Below are 23,589 nucleotides of genomic sequence, written 5' to 3'. Positions count from 1 at the left end.
GGCATCCCATGTGGTCCCCTGAGCCTGCCAGGAGTGATTTCTGAGTGCAGAGCCAGGAGTAACCCTTAAATGCTGCTGGGTGGGTGTGGCCCCAAAACAAAAACCAAACAAACAAAAAAAAGTTTATCTCATAGGATAAAAAAATTTAAAAAGTAGAGAATGTCCTTTTTTTTTGGTTTTTGGGCCATACCCGGTGTTGCTCAGGGGTTACTCCTGGCTGTCTGCTCAGAAATAGCTCCTGGCAGGCACGGGGACCATATGGGACACCGGGATTTGAACCAACCACCTTTGGTCCTGGATCGGCTGCTTGCAAGGCAAATGCCCTATGCTCTCTCTCCGGGCCCGAAGGTCCATTTTTAATTGCACATATCATTTGTATAATGGGAATCTTTATATTGGCCATGTATAAATTTTGATGTTCAAAAATAAGTCCCCCTTTTTTGCTGTTAGCTCTTTTTTCTTTTGAATTTTATTTTATTGAAACAATTGTGATGTACAGAGTCTTTCACAGTTGAATTTCAGAACCTTCCTCCATCAATGGAGGTGGATTGCCTCCTATATCCCACCTTTTGACCCCTGGCCAGCCACGTAACAGGCCCAGTTAAGTTTAGTTTGTCAAATTTTAGGGTCCCTTGATTCTACTGTTGTTGACTTTGGCTTGGATATTTAGTTGTCATTATTTTCCCCACCAATACATCTGGGGCCACTTGGCCCCTGCCCCCCAGTCCTTTCTTTATTCCTTTCTTTTTAGTTTTATAGAAAAATGGGAGACTATGTGGTAAAACAAAGTAATCTGTGTCCCAAGGTTCTATGAAAAAGGTGGGAGCCCCTATTTAAAAGATAAGAAAAAAAGGGAAAAAAGGGTGTATATGTGTGTGTGTGTGTGTTGGGGTTGTTTATTTGTTTCTTTGGGTTTTTTTTTTTGTTTTGTTTTGTTTTTTTGTGCATAGGCACAGCAAAAGATGGGGAAAATAGAAAGGAAAAACCTTTGGCCTAAACACAGGGAGACCCTATTCTGAAGCATCCTGCCATATAAGACCAACTACAGGCTCTGGGAATACTAAGCTGTCCAACCCCAAAGTTGTTCTTTGTGGTCCCAGTGAAAGTTCTTCACAATCACCGTTGAAACTTCTATTCTTTATTTTGATTTTTGGGCCACACTGGTGACGCTCAGAGGTTACTCATGGCTATGTGCTCAGAAATCGCTCCTTACTCAGGGGATCATACGGAACACTGGGGGATTGAAGCTCAGTCCGCCCTAGGTCAGCGCCTGCAAGGCAAATGCCCTACCACTTGTGCCACCACTCCAAGCCCCATGATACTTCTATTCTTAACGAAAAGGCCTTAAAAGAAAAAAAAAAAAAAAAAGAAAAGGCCACCAAGGACACAAGTCATTCTGACTCATTCTCCAGGCATTTCTGAAATATTTAACCACAGAAGACAGATGAAACTAAGAATAGCCAAGGGGGAAACTGAGTGAAATTCAGTGGGTTACTTAATTTCATGGAGAACTCCAGGAATGATAATGAACCTGAAGGTAAGTGGCAAAATATAAGAGCCTCGGGAGAAAAACAAGGAACCTTTCTATCAATTTCATCCTCCAGTCGTCTTAGTTCCATTTCCCGCTGGTCTTGCTGGAGCTTCAACAGGCGCCTTCGTGAGGCATCTTGTAAGTGCATTTCCTTTACTTTTAGCTCTCTCTTCACAGCTGCCAGTCTAAAACAAAAAAATCACACCCGGGGGAACGAATAAAAACATCTCCCAACAGAGAAGTACAAGTATGGGGAAGTACATTTTGCAATTTTTATAATATGCTTGATAAAAATTGAGTGTGATGACAGTGAGCTATCAGCCATTGAATTTATACTCAAGTGCTTTTGTGTATAGAGGGGGCCCACACCCAGCAGTGCTTAGGACTTGCTTGCAGCTCTGTCATGCCTCAGGAGACTGATCTGGGGTGTCGGAAATCCAAACTGGGGCAGTTGAATGTAGGGCCAGAGCCCTACACACCTGCTTTTAAAATTATTTTAAGGGGGCGGAGAGATAGCATGGAGGTAGGGCACGCCTTGCATGCAGAAGGACGGTGGTTCGAATCCCGGCATCCCATATGGTCTCCCGAGCCTGCCAGGAGCGATTTCTGAGCATAGAGCCAGGAGTAACCCCTGAGTACTGCTGGGTGTTACCCAAAAACAAACAAACAAAAAAATGTTTTTAAGGGGGCCGGGAAGGTGGCGCTAGAGGTAAGGTGTCTGCCTTACAAGCGCTAGCCAAGGAACGGACCGCGGTTCGATCCCCCGGCGTCCCATATGGTCCCCCCAAGCCAGGGGCGATTTCTGAGCACATAGCCAGGAGTAACCCCTGAGCGTCAAACGGGTGTGGCCCAAAAACCAAAAAAAAAAAAAAAAAAAAATGTTTTTAAGGGGCCAGAGCGATAGGGTAGGATGTTTGTCTTGCATGTGGTTAACATGAGTTCGATCCCTGGCATCCCATATGGTCCTCTGAGTTTGCCAGGAATGATTTCTGAGTGCAGAGCCAAGAATAACCCCTGAGCACCACCAGACATGGCCCACAAACAAAAAAAAAAATTAATGATTTTAGGGGCCAGAGTGATGGCGCAGTGGTAGAGCGTTTGCCTTGCACTCAGTTGACCCAGGACAGACTGATGTTCAATCCCCTGGCATCCCATATGGCTCCCAAGTCAGTGGTGATTTCTGAGCACAGAGCCAGGAGTAACCCCTGAACAACACCAGGTGTGGTTCAAAAACAAATCAAAAAAAAAGTTTTTAATTCCTTAATTTTCATTTATTTATTTTTGGTTTGTGGGGCACATCTGGCAGTTTTCAGAGGTTACTCAGAAAGCACTCCTGGTAGTGCTTGGGGACCATATGAGATGCCGGAGATCAAACTGTATAAAGCAAGCATCCCACCAGCTAACTATTTAATCATTCTAGCCCTTACACCTGTTTTTTATTTTTTTAAACAGTGGTATAAACTGGGTTCTTTCTATTTGCCTTGATATTTGCTTAGTGAAAACTCCATAGCCAGGTAATGCAACAGACAGTACTGCTGGCATAATGAGAAATGAGAGAAAATAAAATGCACCTTTCTCTTTGCTGTACTATCTTCTCCTCTTCCTGTAAGAGCATTTCTCTTCTTGCCGCCTCAGCTCTGCAGAGTTGTTCTTGTTTTTGGTACCAGGCTTCATCTTCGACTCTCTGCTGGTTGACTTCCGCTTGCATATCTTCGACTGTTTGCCTTAAGGAGATAAAATTATCGTTGCAGCAAAACACAAACAGGAAGACTACACCATTTGTTGGTTTAAAAACAGGCCCACCCAATATCTTTATGTGATTATGAATAATTTTAGATGCAAGACTTAAATCCCTTGAAAGGTGTTTCCAGCTTTCTTTTTTTTTTTTTTTTTGGTTTTTGGGCCACACCCATTTGACGCTCAGGGGTTACTCCTGGCTATGCGCTCAGAAGTCGCTCCTGGCTTGGGGGACCATATGGGACACCGGGGGATCGAACCGCGGTCCGTCCTAGGCTAGTGCTGGCAAGGCAGACACCTTACCTTTAGCGCCACCGCCCGGCCGTGTTTCCAGCTTTCAAAGTCTATTTTTGTTTGTGTGTATTTTGGGCCCACACCTGACAATGCTCAGGGGCTATTCCTGGCTCTGCACTCAGGAATTACGCCTGGTGGTGCTCTGGGATGCCGAGGATTATGCCTGAATCAGTCGTGTGCCAGGCAAATGTCCTATAGTTGTATGATTGCTCTGGTCCTCAAAGTTTAAGTTTATAAAATACTTTTTAGCATAAGCTTTTCTTTTTTTTTTTTAACATAAGTTGTTCTTATACCAATTTGCCTTTTTCAGAGTTATAAAAGCTTTTGTTTCTATAAACCCAATCCATAATTACCTCTCTCTTAAGAAATCCAACTCATCATTCCTTATTCTTTCTCGCTCTTGTGTCTGATAGTCCACAATAAACTTCGGATACTGATTAAACACTGGATATTGTCCTTTTGTTAGTGCCACAAAGACATTAAGCATCTTCTCTGGATGAATGTCGGCAGGAGTGGTGGCCATGAGATGGTAAGCTTCTCTAACCACCACACTGATATCCAGGTTATTCGAATGGTGAAAAAAGTACTGTAAGAAAACGTAACATTTAAGTTGAGGATTATGTAACAAGGCAATTATGAAGCAGAATGAAAGTACCTAAAAATCACAAATTAATGTTTTTTTTTTGTTTTGGTTTTTGGGCCATACCCGGTGACACTCAGGGGTTTACTCCTGGCTATGCACTCAGAAATCGCTCCTGGCTCGGGGGACCATATGAGACACTAGGGTATTGAACCGTGGTCCATCCTAGGCTAGCGCAGGCAAGACAGACGCCTTACCACTTGTGCCACTGCTTCCGTCCCTAAAAATCACAAATTTACTAGAACTTTCTTTTTTCTTTTTTACACACTTGTGATGCTCAGGGTTTATTCCTGGTTCTGTACTCAGGGATCATTTCTAGTGGTTCTCAGGACCATATGGGGTGCTGGGGATCAAACCTAGGAGAGCTGCATGCCAGGCAAGAAAAGAGCCTTCCCATCTGTACCATCTCGCTGGCTGAAGCTCTGATTTTAATGCCAACAGTCTGCTGTAATTTTCCTGTTGAATAGCCACAAAGGATGCGAGGATGGGATATAACTTATTTGGTACAATATTTCCACTCATACCTGAGAGGGATTTATAATGAACCAGGAAATTTTCCCTAAAATTAGCAAAATTTGAGAAGAACCCCTTAAGAAAAGGTGATTTACCTCAAAATCATCTTTAATTTTGCAGTGCAGTAAAGGAATCCTAGAACATATGTTGTAGGCCACGACGGTTACCAGGAGGAAGGACGGGTGGTTGGAAAAGATATTATCAAACAATTTCAGCCACTCCTCTCTTGTCAGAACTTGTGAGAACAGGGACACCAAAAGAGGCCAGGCATACAGCTGGAGTCAATAAGAAACGATTACAGTTTTCAAGGGAAAAAAACTTGAGAGTCACTGCTAATAAACTCTTATGTTAGAGTTAGCTATTCAAATCATGATATTAAAAACATAATTATGAAAAGAACTACCTTATGTCTGGACCCTTCTTTACAGATTTTCACGAAAGCAGTTTAGTGAGAGAAAGGAATGGAATACTGTCAAAAATATAAAATGAAGGACGCTGATGTTACTCTACCCTTACCAAAACAAACCCCAGCTTTATTTTTATCAGAGCCGATGCTAGCTTCCAAAATCAGTTAGCATATTGTAAAACGCTGACACATCTTACCTGGGCAGTTATATTGTGGCTAATGAAGTGCTGCAACAATTCTTTGTCATGGAATGCTAAAACATTTTCAATCATACTAAGAATATTGATGGGAGGGTTAGGAAAATATTCAAACCAGTGTTGACACCAATTGACTATGAAGGAAAAAGAAAGAAAAATTTTCGTTACCTTTATGTATTATCAAAGCATAGCGTTGTTCTTAAATGCATCCACTATTTACTTCTCCAATGCCCTTTAATAAAACTCTACAAAAAAAAATTCTAAAATCTATCTTGCTAACATAGTATTTCAAGTGTATACAAATCTAAGAGAGACAGACAGACAGACAGACAGACTGTGTCTCTGTGTGTATGTGTTTGTCTCTGAAGCCCTCGATTGAATTCTCCCAGCAAACAACAGTAACAGACAAAACAAGAAGTAAACACAGACAATATTTCCTACAATATTCCTTGTCTTATGGTATAAGATATTTGCTTGGTTCCTGCTGATAATGTGTGCTTTTTGGGTTGTTTTTTGTTTTTGTTTTTGTTTTGATTTGTTTCTGGGCCACACCTGGCAGCACTCAGGTATTACTCCTGACTCTGCACTCAGAAATTACTCCTGACAAGCTCAGGAGACCATTTGGGGTTCTGGGGATTGAACCTGGGTCAGTGTAAGGCAGACACGCTACCCACTGTGCTTTTGCTCCAGACCCAATAAGGTGGTTTTTCATATATTCCAATTTCTCCAGGTTAAGAAGAACATCCTTGGGGCCTAAGAGATAGCATGGAGGTAGAGCATTCGCCTTGCATGCAGAAGGATGGTGGTTTGAATCCTGGCATCCCATGTGGGATATCTAATAAGAAACCACCAGGATGGGTTTCAACTCTTAACTGGTCAATGGCAACAATATCCACATGATAGGACAGTTGTAACATAGAGATGAGCGGGAGGGCAGTGGTCAGCCCAGCCACAACAGGCATAGTGGCCAAGCTCACAGTCTAAGGAACAAAAACTGATGGAAGGCACCTACCTCCTTCCAACAATATCTAGCAGCTCCTAAAAGGGTTTTCAAAATGTTTAAAAATAAAAAGGTTTGGGGCTGCAGAGATAGCACAGCAGTAGGGCGTTTGCCTTGCACACAGCTGACCCAGGACGGACCTGGGTTCGATCCCCTGGCATCCCATATGGTCCCCCGAGCCAGGAGTGATTTCTGAGCGAATAGCCAGGGTAATCCCTGAGCGTCACCTGGGTGTGGCCCCCCCCAAAAAATAAAAATAAAAAGGTCCATCTATTAATATCAAATCATCCACCTTCTGCTGTAGCTCAAAGGTTCATGCTAACACTGCTCAAAACTACCAAAGACACCAGGAGAGTGTACACTAATTTACCATTGGTATTTTTTTTTTTTTTTTTGATTTTTGGGCCACACCCGGCGGTGCTCAGGGGTTACTCCTGGCTGTCTACTCAGAAATAGCTCCTGGCAGGCACGGGGGACCATATGGGACACTGGGATTTGAACCAACCACCTTAGGTCCTGGATCGGCTGCTTGCAAGGCAAACTTCGCTGTGCTATCTCTCCAGGCCCACCATTGGTATTCTTATTTGGCATTTCTTACTTACTTATGAGAGTAGCAACAACTTCAAAACAGATAAGTTGGTTGTTTGGGAATAGCTTGACAAATGGAAAGGCCAAGAGTGGCAGATACGGTGTGTCGCTAAAGATGGCAGACCAGTGAGCTAATGCAGATAAGGTTCTGTGAATAAATCAGGAAAATGAGGTGCAGAAATGTCTATAATTAAATTTGTTATTTGATTTGCTTGAATATACATCAGAGAATCTTTTGATACAGAATCTGGTAAAATATTTGTCCTCCTAGTCTTAACATTTTTTTTTTTTTTTTTTTTTTTTTTGTTTTTGGGCCACACCCGTTTGACGCTCAGGGGTTACTCCTGGCTATGTGCTCAGAAATCGCCCCTGGCTTGGGGGGGACCATATGGGATGCCAGGGGATCGAACCGTGGTCCGTTCCTTGGCTAGCGCTTGTAAGGCAGACACCTTACCTCTAGCGCCACCTTCCCGGCCCTAGTCTTAACATTTTTCACCCATCTTCCCAGAACCAGTGAAAACTAGCGATTCTTTTTATTCTATTTTTTTGTTTTAAAAAGTGGGGGTGCCCAGAGACATAATAGTACAGTGCCTCGTAAGTGGCTGACCAGGTTCAATCCCCAGTATCCTATATGGTTCCCCAAGCGCTGACAGAAATAATCCTTGAGTACGGAACCAGGACCAACCCCTAAGCATCACCACTTGTGCACCAAAAAAGCCAAAAAGCCAAAATAAAAAAATGTCTATGGAGAGGGTAGGTCTCGTTTAGGGGCTACTCCCAGGTCTGCTCGGGGCCACTCCAGTAATGCTTAGAGGAACACGGGGTGCAGGACTGAGTAGGTAAAGCTTGTACTCAGCCCACTAAGCAAGCTCTCTTGGCCTTGGTATTAATCTTTTATGGGAACTCACAAAAGGTATTTTATATGCATTGTTCTTTACCTTGTATTTTCCATCTGATAGTTTCTTGGAAAGAGCCCATTCACATCAGTATATGCAAAGCTTCTTCATGGTATGTTTTTTTGTTTTGTTTTGTTTTTGGGTCACACCCGGTAGTACTCAGGAGTTCCTCCTGGCTCTATACTCAGAAATCTCTCCTGGCAGGCTCGGGGGACTATATGGGTTGCTGGGATTTGAACCACCAACCTTTTGCATGCAAGGCAAACGCCTTAACTCTGCTATCTCTCGGGCCCCTTTTCATGGCATTTTATTTTATTTTATTTGGCCACACCCGGTGAAGCTCAGGGGTTACTCCTGGCTATGCACTCAGAAATCGCTCCTGGCTTGGGGGACCATAGGGGATGCCGGGGGGGTCAATCATGGTATTTTAAAGATGCACACTATAACTTTGTATAGACCACTTATTTCAACAAATGAGCTTTTGTTACCTATCTTTAAAAAACAAAGCCATGCTTAACGTCATTGTACATTGTCATGTTGTGTATGGCAATATAGATTCAGATGAGTTCCTAGAAACAGAATTTCTGAATCAAAGAAATCTGTATTAGTAATTTCAATAACCAATATCAAATGATTCCTCTCAAAGTAGTTCCCTTCATATGTCCACTAGTGTAAAGAAATGCCTATTTTCTTACTCTTTCTAATATGCTATTATAAACCTACTTTTTTTTCCCTCCTTCCTTTTTTTTCTTTTTTTTTAACATAATTTTTATTTTGATCATAGTGGCTTACATATTGTTGACAATAATATTTTAGGTACATATTTACATAAAATCAGGGGGGATTCCCATCACCGGTTTGTCTTCCCTACTCCTCCGTTTTTGTCCTACCTCCCATATCCTCTTCCCTCACCCCCAGGGCTGCTAGAATATGTGGTCCCCTCTGTACCTATCCTATTACTTCGTAGTCTTACACCTGTTTGGTCCTGATGTTTAAACATTTAGTTGAGGTGAGAAAAGGCATTTCATTGTAGTCTTATTTATATATTCAAGGTAGTTTTAATCAGCATTTATTTATTTATATTTTGGTTTTTGGGTCACACCTGGCAGCACCCAGGGGTTACTCCTGGCTCTATGCTCAGAAATCGCTCCTGGCAGGCTCAGGGACCATATGGGATGCCTGGATTCGAACCACCGTCCTTCTGCATGCAAGGCAAACACTCTACCTCCATAATATCTCTCCGGTCCTCAAATGAGTTTAATTTTTTGTTTGCTTATTTTCTTACTTTGCTTATGTGACATTATTAAAGGACAACACAAAATGCCTTTCAGTTTGGCTTTGTGTGGTAATTTCTTTCTGTTTCGTTTTGAGGCCACAGCCCAGTGGTACTTAGGGGTCACTCGTGGCTCTGCGTTCAGGAATCTCTCCTGGCAGGCTTGGGAGAACATATGAGATGCTGGGGACTGAACCTGGGATGGCTACGTGCAAGGCAAATGCCCTACCCTCTGTACTATCACTCTGGTCCAGTGTGATAATTTCTTATCATTCAAATGAAATTTCAAAACTATGAGGGGCTGGAGACCTGGCCCAATATCTGTTTTGCAAGCCTAAGACCTGGAACTTCAAAACAAACAAAAAACCCTAAAACCTTAAATTTCAAAACAATAACAGCAGCAAAAGATGTGGCATGGATACTGCAGAAGATGCAACGTACTAATGTTTGGCTACTACTAATTTTATTTATTAATTTGTTGTTTTTGTTGTTGTTTGGGGGGCCACACTCAGGGTTACTCTTGGCTATATGCTCAGAAATCGCTCCTGGCTTGGGGACCATATGGGATGCCGGGGAATCGAACTGCGGTTCGTCCTAGGTGCAAGCAAGCAAATGTGCAGCAAACGCCCTACCACTGCGCCACCGCTCTGGTCCCTTTATTAATTTATATGTCCACACCCCACAGTGCTCAGGGAGCATGAGAAACTAGTGACAGAATCAGGATTTCTTGCATACAAAGCCTTCGCTCCAGCCCTTTTGAGCCCTCATCCCTGTCTGGATTATAGAAGTAGTAATTTGGTTAAGGTGGTACCTGCTGAGTTTTTCTACTATCCAAGTATTAATTTCTCATTTTTAATGTATAAATATTTTTGGGGGAGAGAACACATTAATATAATATGTTGAACATACCTCTGTAATACTCGGAGTAGCTTCCTGCTTTTGATAGGATAGTTCTTATGAAGATTAAGAAATGCCGCATGAGTCCCCTTATCCATTAGACTACTAAATGCCATGTGATTTTCGGGCAGCTGGAGAAGAGAGCGCCAGATGAACATTCTGAAACGCAAAGGCCATTTTTAATAAAAAAAAGGCGAAGAATGAAATTAATTTTAAGTAAATAAAAAGAATTTAAGTTTCGGGGCCGGAGCGGTGGCACAAGCTGTAGGGTGTTTGCTTTGCTATGTCCTAACCTAGGATGGAGAGCGGTTCAATTCCCAGGGTCCTATATGGTCCGCCAAGCCAGGAGCAATTTCTGAGCACAGAGCCAGGAGTAACCCCTGAGCATCACTGGATGTGGCCCAAAAACCAAAAACCCAAAAAAGAAAGAGAAGGATTTAAGTTTGGAGGCAAAGAGATAGCATAGAGGATAGGGCACTTGCTTTCTATATGGTCAATAGCACACATGGTCCCCTCAGCTCTACTGAAGCCTCATCCCCCACCCTTTCTCCCTAGGTAACTTGACCTTACCTGCAAGACCCCGCCCATTCCTGGGAGGGGTCTTGGAAAAGGTAGATAAGGTATGAACCAGAGGGGATTAGAGCTTTTGGCTGGCTCTTGCGCGCTTTTGGTCTTGGACCAGCATGGGAGGTGAAAGGGAAGATGGCTGAAAGGAGTTAAGATGCAGGGCTAGCTAAGAATGGCTGAATGCTTATAAGGTGGATAGGGCATGAATAAAGTTGATGCTTCCTGATACCTGTCTCTGGATGAGTCTGATTCCGCCATTCACTTAAACCTGGGACCCGCCAGCTGGATGGTGGTTGCGGAGCCAAGTGGCCTGGGATGGCAGGGAAAGATCTTACCATCCATCCTTCACCATCCAGCACCATCGTTAATTATTTAATGCAACATCTACCAGCAGTGATTCTTGAGTGTAGAGCCAGGTAGGAGTTAAGTCTTAAATACCACCAGTATTGGCAATCTCCTAATTTTGTTTGTTTTTTTGTTTCTTGTTTTTTTTTGGGGGGGGGGGGGAACACCCGGCAGCACTCAGGGGTTATTCCTGGCTCTACGCCCAGAAATCGCTCCTGGCAGGCCCAGGGGACCATCTGGGATGCTGGGGTTCGAACCACCTTCCTTCTGCATGCAAGGCAAACGCCTTTCCTCCATGCTATCTCTCTGGCCCCAATTCCCCTAATTTTTAAAAGAACTTAAATTTTACCTGTATTTCTCTGGATATTCACCATAGCCTTTTAGTAAGATCTTCAGACTTTTTATGTTCAATCCATCTGTGAATTCATTCTAAGAGGTGGAAACGAGTATCAGTAAGTAGCATGGTAATAAAATTATAAAATGATGAGTTGCAATCTAGTCCACAGCAGTTTTCCATCTTTAGACAAAATACAAAGCAAGGGACCTGGGGAGATAGCACAGCGGTAGTAGGGCTTGCAAGTAGCTGACCTGGGATGGACCCAAGTTAGATTCCTGGCATCCCATTTGGTCTCCAGAGCCTGCCAGGAGCAATTTCTGAGCGCAGAGCCAGAAGTAACCCCTGGGTGCTGTTGGGTGTAAACCAAAATCCGCCCCAAAAAAACCAGCAAGAAAAAATTTTTTTGGTTCTTTTCCAGAATCTGGCCCCATACAAGAAAGATGAGTGGCACTGCTGGGCTACAGTACCTGTCTGAGTATTTTTTTATCATGGGGTCCTTTTCTTTATACATACTGTCTTCTGAGAATCCATCTACACAGCAGATAAAGTTCATGACTATTCTTTTTTTGTTGTTGCTTTTTTGTTTTTTGGGCCACACCTGATGACGCTCAGGGATTACTCCTGGCTATGCGCTCAGAAATCACTCCTGGCTTGGGGGACCATATGGACGCCAAGGGATCGAACCATCCTAGGCTAGCGCTGGCAAGGCAGACACCTTACCGCTCCATGCCACCACTCTGGCCCCTCATGGCTATTCTTTTTTTTTTTGTGTGTGTGTGGTTTTTGGGTCACACCCGGGAGTGCTCAGGGGTTATTCCTGGCTCCAGGCTCAGAAATTGCTGCTGGCAGGCACGGGGGGCCATATGGGGCGCCGGGATTCGAACTGATGACCTCCTGCATGAAAGGCAAACGCCTTACCTCCATGCTATCTCTCCAGCCCCTCATGGCTATTCTTTACCTCAAATCAAGACCTGATCAAATTTCTTCTATAATGTGCTTTAGGCTTTGTGAGCCAAGAGCTGAAATTGAAAATACAGAATACTCTACACAGAATAAATATTTATAGAATTTGTAAATATTTAAAAACATCCTGAGGGGGTCGGTGAGATAGCACAGCGGTAGGGCGTTTGCCTTACATGCAGCCGATTCAGGACAAACAGTGTTCGAATCCTCGCATCCCATATGGTCCCCAAGCACTGCCATGAGTGATCTCTGTGCAGAGCTAGAAGTAAGTCCTGAGCATTGTTGGATACTGCACCCGCCCCCCAAAAATATAAAGAATTTCAATTATAGTAGTAACCTTTTCTTTATTCCCTAAATGAGCCAAGGGCTACACCATGAACAATAGTTTCTAAGACAGGAGCAGGGTCACGATAAGCAAACTGAATCATGAAGCATTCTTACCTCATTTTCTAAATTTCCAGGCAGGTTCAATTTTAATATTCGATCCTGAATTTTATTTGTCCTTGATCTGACTGGCCGCTGTACTCTTCCTGATGTGACTTTCATCTTTAGATTACCAGAAGATGAGGTATTCTTGGGCAAATCTTCGATGACTTTCACTAGAGGAGGAGGAGGCTAAAATAAAGAAGAATCCAGGAACTATTCTTGAAAGGAGACCAGTTAACTAATCATCGACAAAGTACTTTTGCTCTTCTTAAAAAAAAAAGTCTTAACATAGACACTTATTCTTCAGACAAGTGCAAAGGATCCAAAAAAGACTTCCTGGTCAACTTACAAATGAAGTCAAAATGACTTACAAATCTGACAATCCTTTGGTCAAGATTCATAGTCGGGCCGGAGAGATAGCATGAAGGTAGTGCATTTGCCTTGCATGCAGAAGGACAATGGTTCAAATCCTGGCATCCCATATGGTCCCCCCGATCCTGCCAGGAGTAATCCCAGTGGGCTGCCGGGTGTGACCCAAAAACCAAAAACAAAAAAAAGATTCATGGTCAATATCAACAGAACTTACTTTTCTTTCTTTCTTTTTTTTTTATTTTTTATTTTTGTTTTGGGCTACACCCAATAACACTCAGGTTACATCTGGCTCTGTGCTCAGAAATTGCCCCTGCTTGAGGGACCATATGGGACGCTGGGGGATCGAACCACCATCTGTCCTAGGGTAAGACAGACACCTTACCGCTTGTGTCACCACTCCAGCCCTTAGATTTGAAATTTTTAATAAATCTTTCTAGGAATGATAAGCATGTCACAGTTTAGGGCACTGGACAGCATGTTAGCACTATGCTTAGAGGCCATTCCAGTCAAAAGGCAGCACTAAGAACTGGCCTACAAAAGTGGGCCAGAGCAAATAGAACAGCAGGTAGGGTATTTATTTGCCTTGTAGGTATCCAAAGCTAGTTTGACTCTCAGCATCCTGTATGTTGCCCTGAGACAGGAGTAACCCCTGAACTTCATTGGGTATGGCCCAAAATCAAAGTAACAAACAAAACAAAACAAAAAAACAAAATAAGTTCTCTCAGCGAGCAAATGGGTACCTGAAAGGGCCCAGTGAGATAGCACAGCAGGTAGGGCATTTGCCTTGCATGTGGCTGACTCGGGTTCAATCCCCAGCATCTGATATCCTGAGCACCACCAGGAATGACCCCTAAGAACACAGTGAGGGGCCGGGCGGTGGCGCAAGAGGTAAGGTGCCTGCCTTGCCTGTGCTAGCCTTGGATGAACCGCGGTTCGATCTCCCGGTGTCCCATATGGTCCCCCAAGCCAGGAGCAACTTCTGAGCGCATAGCCAGGAGTAACCCCTGAGCGTCAACGGGTGTGGCCCAAAAACCAAAAACCAAAAAAAAAAAAAAAAAAAAAAAAAAAAAAAAAAAAAAAAAGAACACAGATATAGCCCAAAAACAAAACAAGCAAACAAAAAAAAAATTCACCCTTCACAGATGTTGAACAATGGTTGTCTAGATAAAAAATTGCACAGGCTGTTTATTTTTAAATCAAAGCACCTTCTAATATTTAACTATCAAAAATTTGATGCTAACAACCTGGTATTAAACTTCTCATGAAAAAAGTTATGGCAATAATTATGGGAAAGAACCACTGAGATAAGGCTAGTGGTGTCGATGGACCATTAGTACTTTAGAGGTTCTCAATAATCCTGGTTTTCAAAAAAAAAAAAAATTACTGGGCTCCCACTTTGTGCCTAATGCTTACATCCCCAAATCTACCTGTTTTAAGTGAACCAACAGGTTGGCAACAGCAACTAAGATACTCTTGCTCCTTGATGCTAGTATCCACTAGGGGGGTGGTGTCACCCACGCAGGGACATCTGGCTCACTGGAAAGCAACAGCTGAGAAAACTGGGTAATACCCAAGGAACTGAGAAAACTGTAGAATACTTTTTTATTCTCTTTTTTGAGGGGATGGTGTGTGTGTGTGTGATTGTTCCAGACTGTTGCTGGGGCCACTCCTAGTAGTGCTCAGGGGATCATTCAGGGCTGGGGATTCAACCTCTGTGCAAAGTATGAGCTCCATTCATTTGAGCTTGCTTTCTAGCTTTGCGAGGCACGTTTAATCTAAATGTGGAGACACTGAGGTCAGAGTGGTAGTCCAGTGAGTAGGGCGCATGTGTACAGAGCCAACTTACAATACTGGGCACCACATATGCTCCCCACCCCAGAAGTGATCCCTGAGCACAAAACCAGGAGTAAGCCCTGATCACTACTTGGTATGGCCCAAAAACTAAAGACAAAACAAAACAACAATTAAAAAGTGGCAGTGTGGCTGTAGAGCCCATCACCTCAAAACAAAACAAAACAAAACAAAAAAAAAAAAACACTGAGGAAAAAAAAGGATACAGCCCAAAGAAGTTATAAAACCATTGGTGAGGGGGCTGGAGAGATAGCATGGAGGCAAGGCATTTGCCTTGCATGCAAGAGGACAGTGGTTTGAATCCCAGCATCCCATATGGTCCACTGAGCCTGCCAGGAGCGATTTCTGAGCCTAGAGCCAGGAGTAAGCCCTGAGCGCTGCCGGGTGTGGCCCAAACACCAAAAACCAAAAAACAAACAAACAAACAAAAAAAAACATTGGTGAAACATTCTAATTTTCAAAATCACAGGATACTCTTATTCTTGTTATTGTTTTGGCTTATACCTACTAGTGCTCAGCTTACTCCTGGTTTTGTGCTCAAGAATCAGTCCTGGCAGTGCCCAGGGTTTACCTCTGACTCTGTGCTCAGGGATCATTCCTGGCCAATTCAGGAGAAATTATGGGGGATCAGGGGTCATGTGCAAGCACCTATCCTCTGTCCACTTGCTTCTGCCCCAACAAAGGATTCTGTTTATTTAAAAATATACCTGGGGCTCGAGAGATAGCACAGCAGTAGGGCATTTGCCTTGCATGTATCCGATCTGGGAGGGACCTTGTTCGATTCCTGGCATCCCACATGGTTACCCAGCCTGCCAGGGGCGATTTCTGAGCACCGCCAGGTGTGGCCCCAAAATCAATCAATCAATCAAGTTAAAAAAATTAAAATAGTAAAAACATACCTTATTTATTTCTTGTGTTAATGCCTGAACTGAATACACATTCAGGCTTCCATTTTCCATAATAGATACAATATACCGTCCATGTGGGCTAATCGCTGCTGCACAAATGCCTTTGTCCAGGCTCCCAATTTCAAAGACAAGTTTGCAAGTCTGTGTATTAATGAATCTCATAATGCCATCTTGACTTAGTGCTCCAAGAACCTAGGAGTAGAGAAATGGAGTTATGAAGAAAGCTTTAAGATTCAAATAGCTAAACATAAAACTACCCAGACATTTGTACCAGTGTATTTATGTAATTTAGATTTTTGAGTTTTGGGGCCACTTTGAGCAATGCCCAGGGGTTACTCCTGGCTTTGTATCAATAATGAATTCTGGTGGTGTTTGGATGCCAGCAACGGAAACTAAGCCAGGCATGTGTAAGGCAAGCACACTACTTACTCTCTGCACTGTTGCTCCAGACCTTGTTTATGTAATTTTTTTTGCGTGAAAGACTCAAATTTTGAGTGAAATTCGAGTGAAAGATAACAGTTTTTTGAGTGGATTGGAGAAATCCATTTTATATTTTAGCATTGTAAATGAAGGCACAAGATGATTGTTTTGCTTGGGACCAAGCAGGCCTAGCTACAACCAGGGCAGACATGGAGGGAGGAGGATGGGTGGATGAGGAGGGCTGGGTGTATGTAAGGGATTGACCTAAGAGACTTCCTTCCCACAGGCAGGTCACACGTCCACTAAATCAGGATTTTCTCAGAGGCATAAAGAGTTAGACAGTTTCTGTCTTTGACCTCCACACGCCAGCAGCAAGAAGGTGGAATGCTGGCTTTTCCCAACCCCACAGCTTCATTAGAGCTAAGAATGGTAACCTGTAATTCTTGGGCAATAAGGTAAGCAGAGAGATAAAAAAAGGAAGCTGGAGGCCAGAGAGACAGTACAGTAGGTAGGGATTTTGCATTTTGCAACTCAGCTTCAATGAGCAGCATTATATATGAACCCCTGCCCCCCCCCCCCTGGAGTAATCTCTGATTACAGAGACAGGAGTAAGCCTGAGCACTGCTGGGTATTGCACCCCAACAAACTAATAAAATATTGAAAACACATGTAACAATGGGGACTGTGGAAAAGGAATAACTGGACTAATAGGAGAGTAAGAGTTCTCTCCACATGCTATTGCATTATTTTTTGTTCTCAATTATGGATGTGACTACCATTCAAAAAATTTCAGAAGCACAACACACATTATACTTATATGCATAGATATGTGTGCATATATTTTATTAATATATAGTTTGTTACAGTGTAAGATCCAAAGCCATCCATTTAAAACAAGAAAGGTAAGGTTTGATCTACACTCAACTATTAAAAAAAAAGTATTTGTGGGGCCAGAGCGGTGGCGCAGCGGTAGGGCGTTTGTCTTGCATGCAGCTGACCTAGGGCGGACCGCAGTTCGATTCCCCAGGGTCCCATATGGTTCCCCAAGCCAGGAGTGATTTCTGAGTGCAAAGCCAGGAGTAATTCTTGAGCCCCCACCAAAAAGTATTTGTATGTGTGGAAGCATTTTTTTTAAACTAAGACAAGATACAAAGACCACACATTTCATAGGCTGCAGACAACCAGTAAGGGCAGATCAAACCTAGTAAAAACAAAGTAAGGAATTGGTAAATTCTAGTCCTGCCTTTGATCTTTACAATTACTGAATATAAATGAATTCCTACTTCAACACTTTGGCCATCTAATGACAAAAATACTCCTAACTATGCTAGTGCATGCAAAACAGGAGCTTGGCGTGTTTGTTCAAAGGAATACTTTAAAGGATCAAATTAAAAAGAAAAGGGAGGCTAGAGAGATAGAACAGTGGTAGGGTATTTGCCTTGCACATGGCTAACCCAGGACAGACCTGGGTTTGATCCCCAACATCCCACATGGTCTCCCGAGCCTGCCAGTGATTTCTGAGCATAGAGCCAGGAATAACCCTTGAACACAGCTGGGTGTCTCCCCCCAAAAAAGAAAGTGCTAAAGATCCAGTATGCCATAAGTAATGATGAAGACTATATGGTTAAAAATGTTTTCAATTTTAATTTTCTTATACATGGGTGGCTAGGGAGATTATTATGCTGAGTGAACTGAGTTAGATGTAGAGGGCAGGTATAGAATAGCTCACTCATGGGCTTGGAGAGATAGCACAGCGGCGTTTGCCTTGCAAGCAGCCGATCCAGGACCAAAGGTGGTTGGTTCGAATCCCGGTGTCCCATATGGTCCCCCGTGCCTGCCAGGAGCTATTTCTGAGCAGACAGCCAGGAGTAACCCCTGAGCACTGCTGGGTGTGACCCAAAAACAAAAACAAAAACAAAACAAAAAAAAAGAATAGCTCACTCATTTGTGCAATATAAGAAAAATAAAAGAAAGTATGGTAATAATGCCCAGAGACAATAGAGATGAGGGCCAGGAGGACCAGTTTATGGTAGGAAGCTTGCTATGGCAGACAAGGGGCCACTATGACAATGATAGTTGGAACTGATCTCTCTGGACTAGAACTAGGTGCTGGAAAGGGGAGAAAGTGATATGCATAGCATCCCTTCATTAACATAGTGCACAGTGTCAGAAAGGAGAGAAACAATGAGGTTGGGAATGGGGAGAACTGGGGACAATGGTGGTGGGAAATGTGCCCTGGTAAAGGATTGGCATACATTCTATGACTGAAACTCAATCATGAACAATTTTGTGAGCAAAGTACTTAAACAATTATTTTAAAAAATTGAAAAGAGGGGCTGGAGAGATAGCCAGGAGGTAAGGCATTTGCCTTGCATGCAGGATGGTAGTTTGAATCCTGGCATCTCATATGGTCGTGGGAGCCTGCCAGGAGCGATTTCTGAGCATAAAGCCAAGAGTAACCCCTGAGCGCTGCCGGGTGTGACCCCAAAACATCAAAAAAGTTGAAAAGAAAAAAAAAATTTTAATTTTATATTCTTCACAAAAATTCATCATTTTTCATTTCAGATCTTTACAATTATCAGGGTATAAGTGAAGTAGGAGAACTAATATAGTTCAAATTTGCATAATTTTCTCAACCAAACTGAACGTCCTATTATTTAGGCTACCGACCTGATTCGAACCAGCATCGAAGCTATCAGGAAGAAACTCCAGGTGACGAACTGCTCGAACTTTCGCAGGCAACTGGATGATTCTAAAGAGCCGCAGAGCTTCTAAACACCATAAATGAAGGTGGCTTGATTTCCCTCCAGCAGCCAAGATGCGACCATTTCTATTATAAAAAGGCGAGAAAGACGAAATGATTGGTTTAGGGGCAAAACTATCTGATGTGGTCCAAGATGATGATGAGAATGTTCTAGAACCATGATATCTAATATGGTCATTACTAGTCAGGTCTGATTAGGGAGCACTTAAGAGTGCTTCTGATAAAAATAATTTTTTTAGTTTTTTGGGTCACACCTGGCAGCACTCAGGAGTTACTCCTGGCTCTACGTGCAGAAATCGCGCCTGGCAGGCTCCTCGGGGGACCCAATGGGATGCCAGAATTTGAACCACCCTCCTTCTGCATGCAAGGCAAACGCCCTACCTTCAAGCTATCTCTCCGACCCCAAGGAAATTAATTTTTATAAATTGAAATAGTACTGTGCACCCAGTGCCTACCACACAGGAGTGTGTGTATGTATATTATATATATATATTTAAATTTTCATATAGCATTAAGACACCAACTACACAAATATTTGTTTAATGATTCAGTAACAAAATTTTATTCTATCTCAGTTACTTAGCAATATTTAAATGTCTATACTCTCCCTCCCCCAAAGTCTGTATTTCATATATAGCTCTTTTTTTTTTTTCCTTTGGGGGACCCACACTAGGTAGGACTTGATTTACTCCCATATTAGTGCTCAGGGGCTGCTCCCAAAGTACTTGGATGATGAGGTGATGAGAGAGTAAACCTGGGGCTCCTGCATACAAAGTATGCACTTGCAAACTTCTAACTCTTTGAGCCAACTCCCCAGAACCATATTTGGAAGTTGTTAACATACAAATATATTTTTCCAGATCAGGAATCCAATCTCATATGTTCATGGCAAGTACTTCACCGCTGAGCCACATTCCTGGCCATATCCCTGACCCTTGACTATTCTGCCTTTTTTTTTTTTTTTGATTTTTGGGCCACACCAGGTGACACTCGGGGGTTACTCCTGGCTATGCGCTCGAAAATCGCTCCTGGCTTGGGGGGACCATATGGGACGCTGGGGGATTGAACTGCAGTCTGTTCTAAGCTAGTGCACGCAAGGCAGATGCCTTACACCCTGAGCCACTGTTCCAGCCCCTATTCTGCATTTTTATAGCACTGTTATATTTAAAACTACAACAAAATCTTGAGTATTGGCCCCTGGGTACTGCCAGGTGTGGCCTCAAAACAAAAACTCAAAATGAAAAAAAGGAGTAACACATGACCTTTAAAAATAAAACCATGTAAACAAACCAGGAAAACAAATTATTGTACAAAACAGAAATTTTATAGACTAGATATATTAAAAAATAGCTTTTAAAAATATATGTAAAATTCTTTACAAAACTGTTTTATTTATGTATTTGTGTTTAATATAAATCTTTATTACAAAGTTGTTTTAAAATATGATACTCAACTTACTAATGTGTTAATGTACCTAAGGGGAGGTAGGACATTTGCCTGGCAAGTGGCCAAGTCGGTGTTTGATCCCCAGAACCCTGAGCCCCACCGTAAGTGATTCCTGAGTAATACAGTCAGGAGTAAGACCTGAGTACCCTTGGGTGTGGCCCCCAAACAAAATAATAGAACTATGTTTATATTTCCAAAGAGCCTTCCTTTAGAGACACGCTGAAGTATTTAATAATACACGTAAGTTTTTTGTGTAAGTCAGAAGAAAAATATTATGTGGAGTTACTGATATAGCAGGGGTAACTATTGGTTATGAAGCTAGGACGAGTACTGTACTTAGGTCTTTAGTGTGCATGTAGTAATCAAAGTAGTAAGTGGGAGTTCAGATGCTTACTAGTCTTGCATATGGCTGACCCCAGTTCAATCCCCATCACCACATAAGGTTCCCCAAGCATTGCTGGGGTGACCCTTGGGCAGAGCAGGTACAACCCCTATGAATTGCCAACATGAATCAAAATATTTCTGTGCCTACTTAAAATTCTCTATAATAAAGTAAAATGAGGGGGCTGAAGCCATGGCGCAAGCGATAAGGTGTCTGCCTCGAGTGCACTAGCCTAGGACAGACTGCGATTTGATCCCCCTGCGTCCCATATGGTCCCCCAAGCCAGGAGCGATTAGCCAGGAGTAATCCCTGAGCATCACCGGGTGTGGCCTAAAAAAAAAACAAAAAAAAACAAAAAACAAAAAAAAAAAGAAAAAAGAAAAGGAAAATGAAAAAGTTTTAAACTAAGTTTGACACTTTTCCTTAACAGTGATTCTGAATAAAAATTTGTGAAATATGACCAAAGTTCAAATTCCTTAAAAATTCTCAGTAGTGGGGCTGGAGACGTAGTACAGTGGGTAGAGAGTTTGCCTTGTATATTGGCTAAGCTGGGTTTGATCCCTGGCATCCCATATGTTTCCTGAGCCTGAAAGGAGTGATTTCTGAGTGCAAAGCCAGGAGTAAGGTCTAATTGCCATAGGATATGGCCCCTAAATAAAAAAACAACAACCCCCCCCCCAAAAAAAAACCCCTCAAGTATCTTAAAATGCACATTACCTTGTGACAGCATACACTTTGTATAACATACTGGAACTTTCAGGTGGAGGTGGCAATTGGTATTTGCAAAGGAAAGTATCACATTCCCAGGCAGTGATGGTATTATCTTTAAAACAGCTGAGGATGGTATTACTTAGTGGTAGAAAGAAGACCTTAAGAGAGGAAGTTCTTGTTTTAAAAAATAGTACATGCAAACAAAACCCCAAAACCTTAAAATGATTATGTCTAATTTTTAATGTTTCTTAAGATAATTTTCCCTAAAACTGTAAAAAAGATACTTAAAACATATGAAAGGATAATACTGATATCTCACACACCATTATAAATATAAACAAGGAATGGCAAATCCTTTTAAAATAGAATATAAAGTAGTAAGAAGTTAGACGTATCAGATTTAATCTTTTTTTTTTTTTTTTTTTGGTTTTTGGGTCACACCCAGCGGTGCTCAGGGGTTACTCCTGGCTGTCTGCTCAGAGAAATAGCTCCTGGCAGGCACGGGGAACCATATGGGACACCAGGATTCGAACCAACCCCCTTTGGTCCTGGATCAGCTGCTTGCAAGGCAAACGCCGCTGTGCTATCTCTCCAGGCCCGATTTATTCTTAAAATAACATACCGACCACACTCAATGACATATTGATTATTTATATAAACTTTGCATTATCAATATACTAAATACCACTTCTAAATGCTAAAAAAAAAAAAAAAAGAGGTTAAAGAGGGGCCAGAGAGGGGCCGGAGAGATAGCATGGAGGTAAGGCGGTTGCCTTTCATGCAGGAGGTCATCGGTTCGAATCCCAGCGCCCCATATGGTCCCCCGTGCCTGCCAGGAGCAATTTCTGAGCCTGGAGCCAGGAATAACCCCTGAGCACTGCCGGGTGTGACCCAAAAACCACAAAAAAAAAAAAAAGAGGGGCCAGAGAAATAGCATGCAACCGACCCAGGATGAACGGTGGTTCGAATCCTGGCATCCCATATGGTACCCCGAGCTAGCCAGGAGCAATTTCTGAGCTCAGAGCCAGGAGTAAACCCTGAGCACCAATAGATGTGACCCAAAAACAAAACAAAACAAAACAAAAAAAAGTTAAAAATAAGAAAAGGATGTTTTGTTTTGGTTTTGTTTTGTTTTTTGGGCCACACCCGGCGGTGCTCAGGGGTTACTCCAGGCTGTCTGGACACCGGGATTTGAACCAACCACCCTAGGTCCTGGATTGGCTGCTTGTAAGGCAAACACCGCTGTGCTATCTCTCCGGGCCCAAAAAGGATGTTATTATATACAGTTGCTGACAGGTAAAACCTAAAAATTTGAACTAGGTGCATTGATGGTGTGAAGAAAGAACAGAACTAAATAATCGAAGCCAGAGTCAACAACAATGACATCATGAACCCAAACTTTAATAATCAAAACTTAAAATGGGCCTCTATTGCTGACAGGCTTGGGGCCTGGGGTGGTGGCATTGGATACATTCTGGGAACACTGGTGGAGAGAGGTCGATATTAATGGTGGGCCTGGCCCTAAAACATTGTATGTTTGAAACATAACTATAAAGAACTTTATAAACCACAATGGTTTTAATAAAAAATAAAAATAAAAACACAACAACCAGGGAATGGAGGAATGAAGGAATAATTCAGAAGTACACATTGTGGGGACGGAGAGATAGCATGGAGGTAAGGTGTTTGCCTTGCATGCAGAAGGATGGTGGTTTAAATCCCAGCATCCCATATGGTTCCCTGTGCCTGCCAGGGGCGATTTCTGAGCGTAGAGCCAGGAGTAACCTCTGAGTGCTGCTGGGTGTGACCCAAAAACCAAAAAAAAAAAAAAAAAAAAAAAAAAAGAAAGAAAGAAAGAAGTACACATTGTATACCTAGGAGGAAAAAAAACCACATGGTCCCCTAAGAACCACTAGGAGTGACCCTCCAAAGATTTTGTTTTGTAGCCCCAAAACAATAAAATAAAGTCTAATCCGGTCAATCCACTTTATGAATCAATCCTTTGGAAACAATCACCCATGTACTTTAAGAAATCATATGCCGGGGGCTGGGCGGTGGCGCTGGAGGTAAGGTGCCTGCCTTGCCTGCGCTAGCCTAGGACGGACCGCGGTTCGATCCCCCGGCG

The 23,589-nt window shown here is 42.6% G+C and overlaps 1 protein-coding gene across 1 annotated transcript in view; it reads right to left on the bottom strand.

Annotated features, from left to right (window-relative positions):
• TBC1D31 (TBC1 domain family member 31) overlaps positions 1-23,589 on the bottom strand; it is a 53,816-nt gene that overhangs the window by 12,832 nt on the left and 17,395 nt on the right. The window contains exons 5-16 of the mRNA XM_049765666.1: positions 21,471-21,622; positions 18,832-18,991; positions 15,733-15,933; positions 12,626-12,799; positions 11,234-11,313; positions 9,985-10,131; positions 6,921-7,054; positions 5,319-5,452; positions 4,811-4,990; positions 3,916-4,148; positions 3,103-3,255; positions 1,581-1,716 (exon numbers count right to left, since the gene is read on the bottom strand). Of these exons, the coding sequence (XP_049621623.1) occupies positions 1,581-1,716; positions 3,103-3,255; positions 3,916-4,148; positions 4,811-4,990; positions 5,319-5,452; positions 6,921-7,054; positions 9,985-10,131; positions 11,234-11,313; positions 12,626-12,799; positions 15,733-15,933; positions 18,832-18,991; positions 21,471-21,622 (1,884 nt within the window). The remainder of the gene's footprint in view (positions 1-1,580; positions 1,717-3,102; positions 3,256-3,915; positions 4,149-4,810; positions 4,991-5,318; positions 5,453-6,920; positions 7,055-9,984; positions 10,132-11,233; positions 11,314-12,625; positions 12,800-15,732; positions 15,934-18,831; positions 18,992-21,470; positions 21,623-23,589) is intronic.

This window comes from Suncus etruscus, chromosome 19 (assembly GCF_024139225.1).
Source record: "Suncus etruscus isolate mSunEtr1 chromosome 19, mSunEtr1.pri.cur, whole genome shotgun sequence".
Lineage (NCBI taxonomy): Eukaryota > Metazoa > Chordata > Mammalia > Eulipotyphla > Soricidae > Suncus > Suncus etruscus.
Note: the sequence above shows the minus strand (reverse complement) of the source record. Positions and strands in the feature narration are given on the sequence as shown.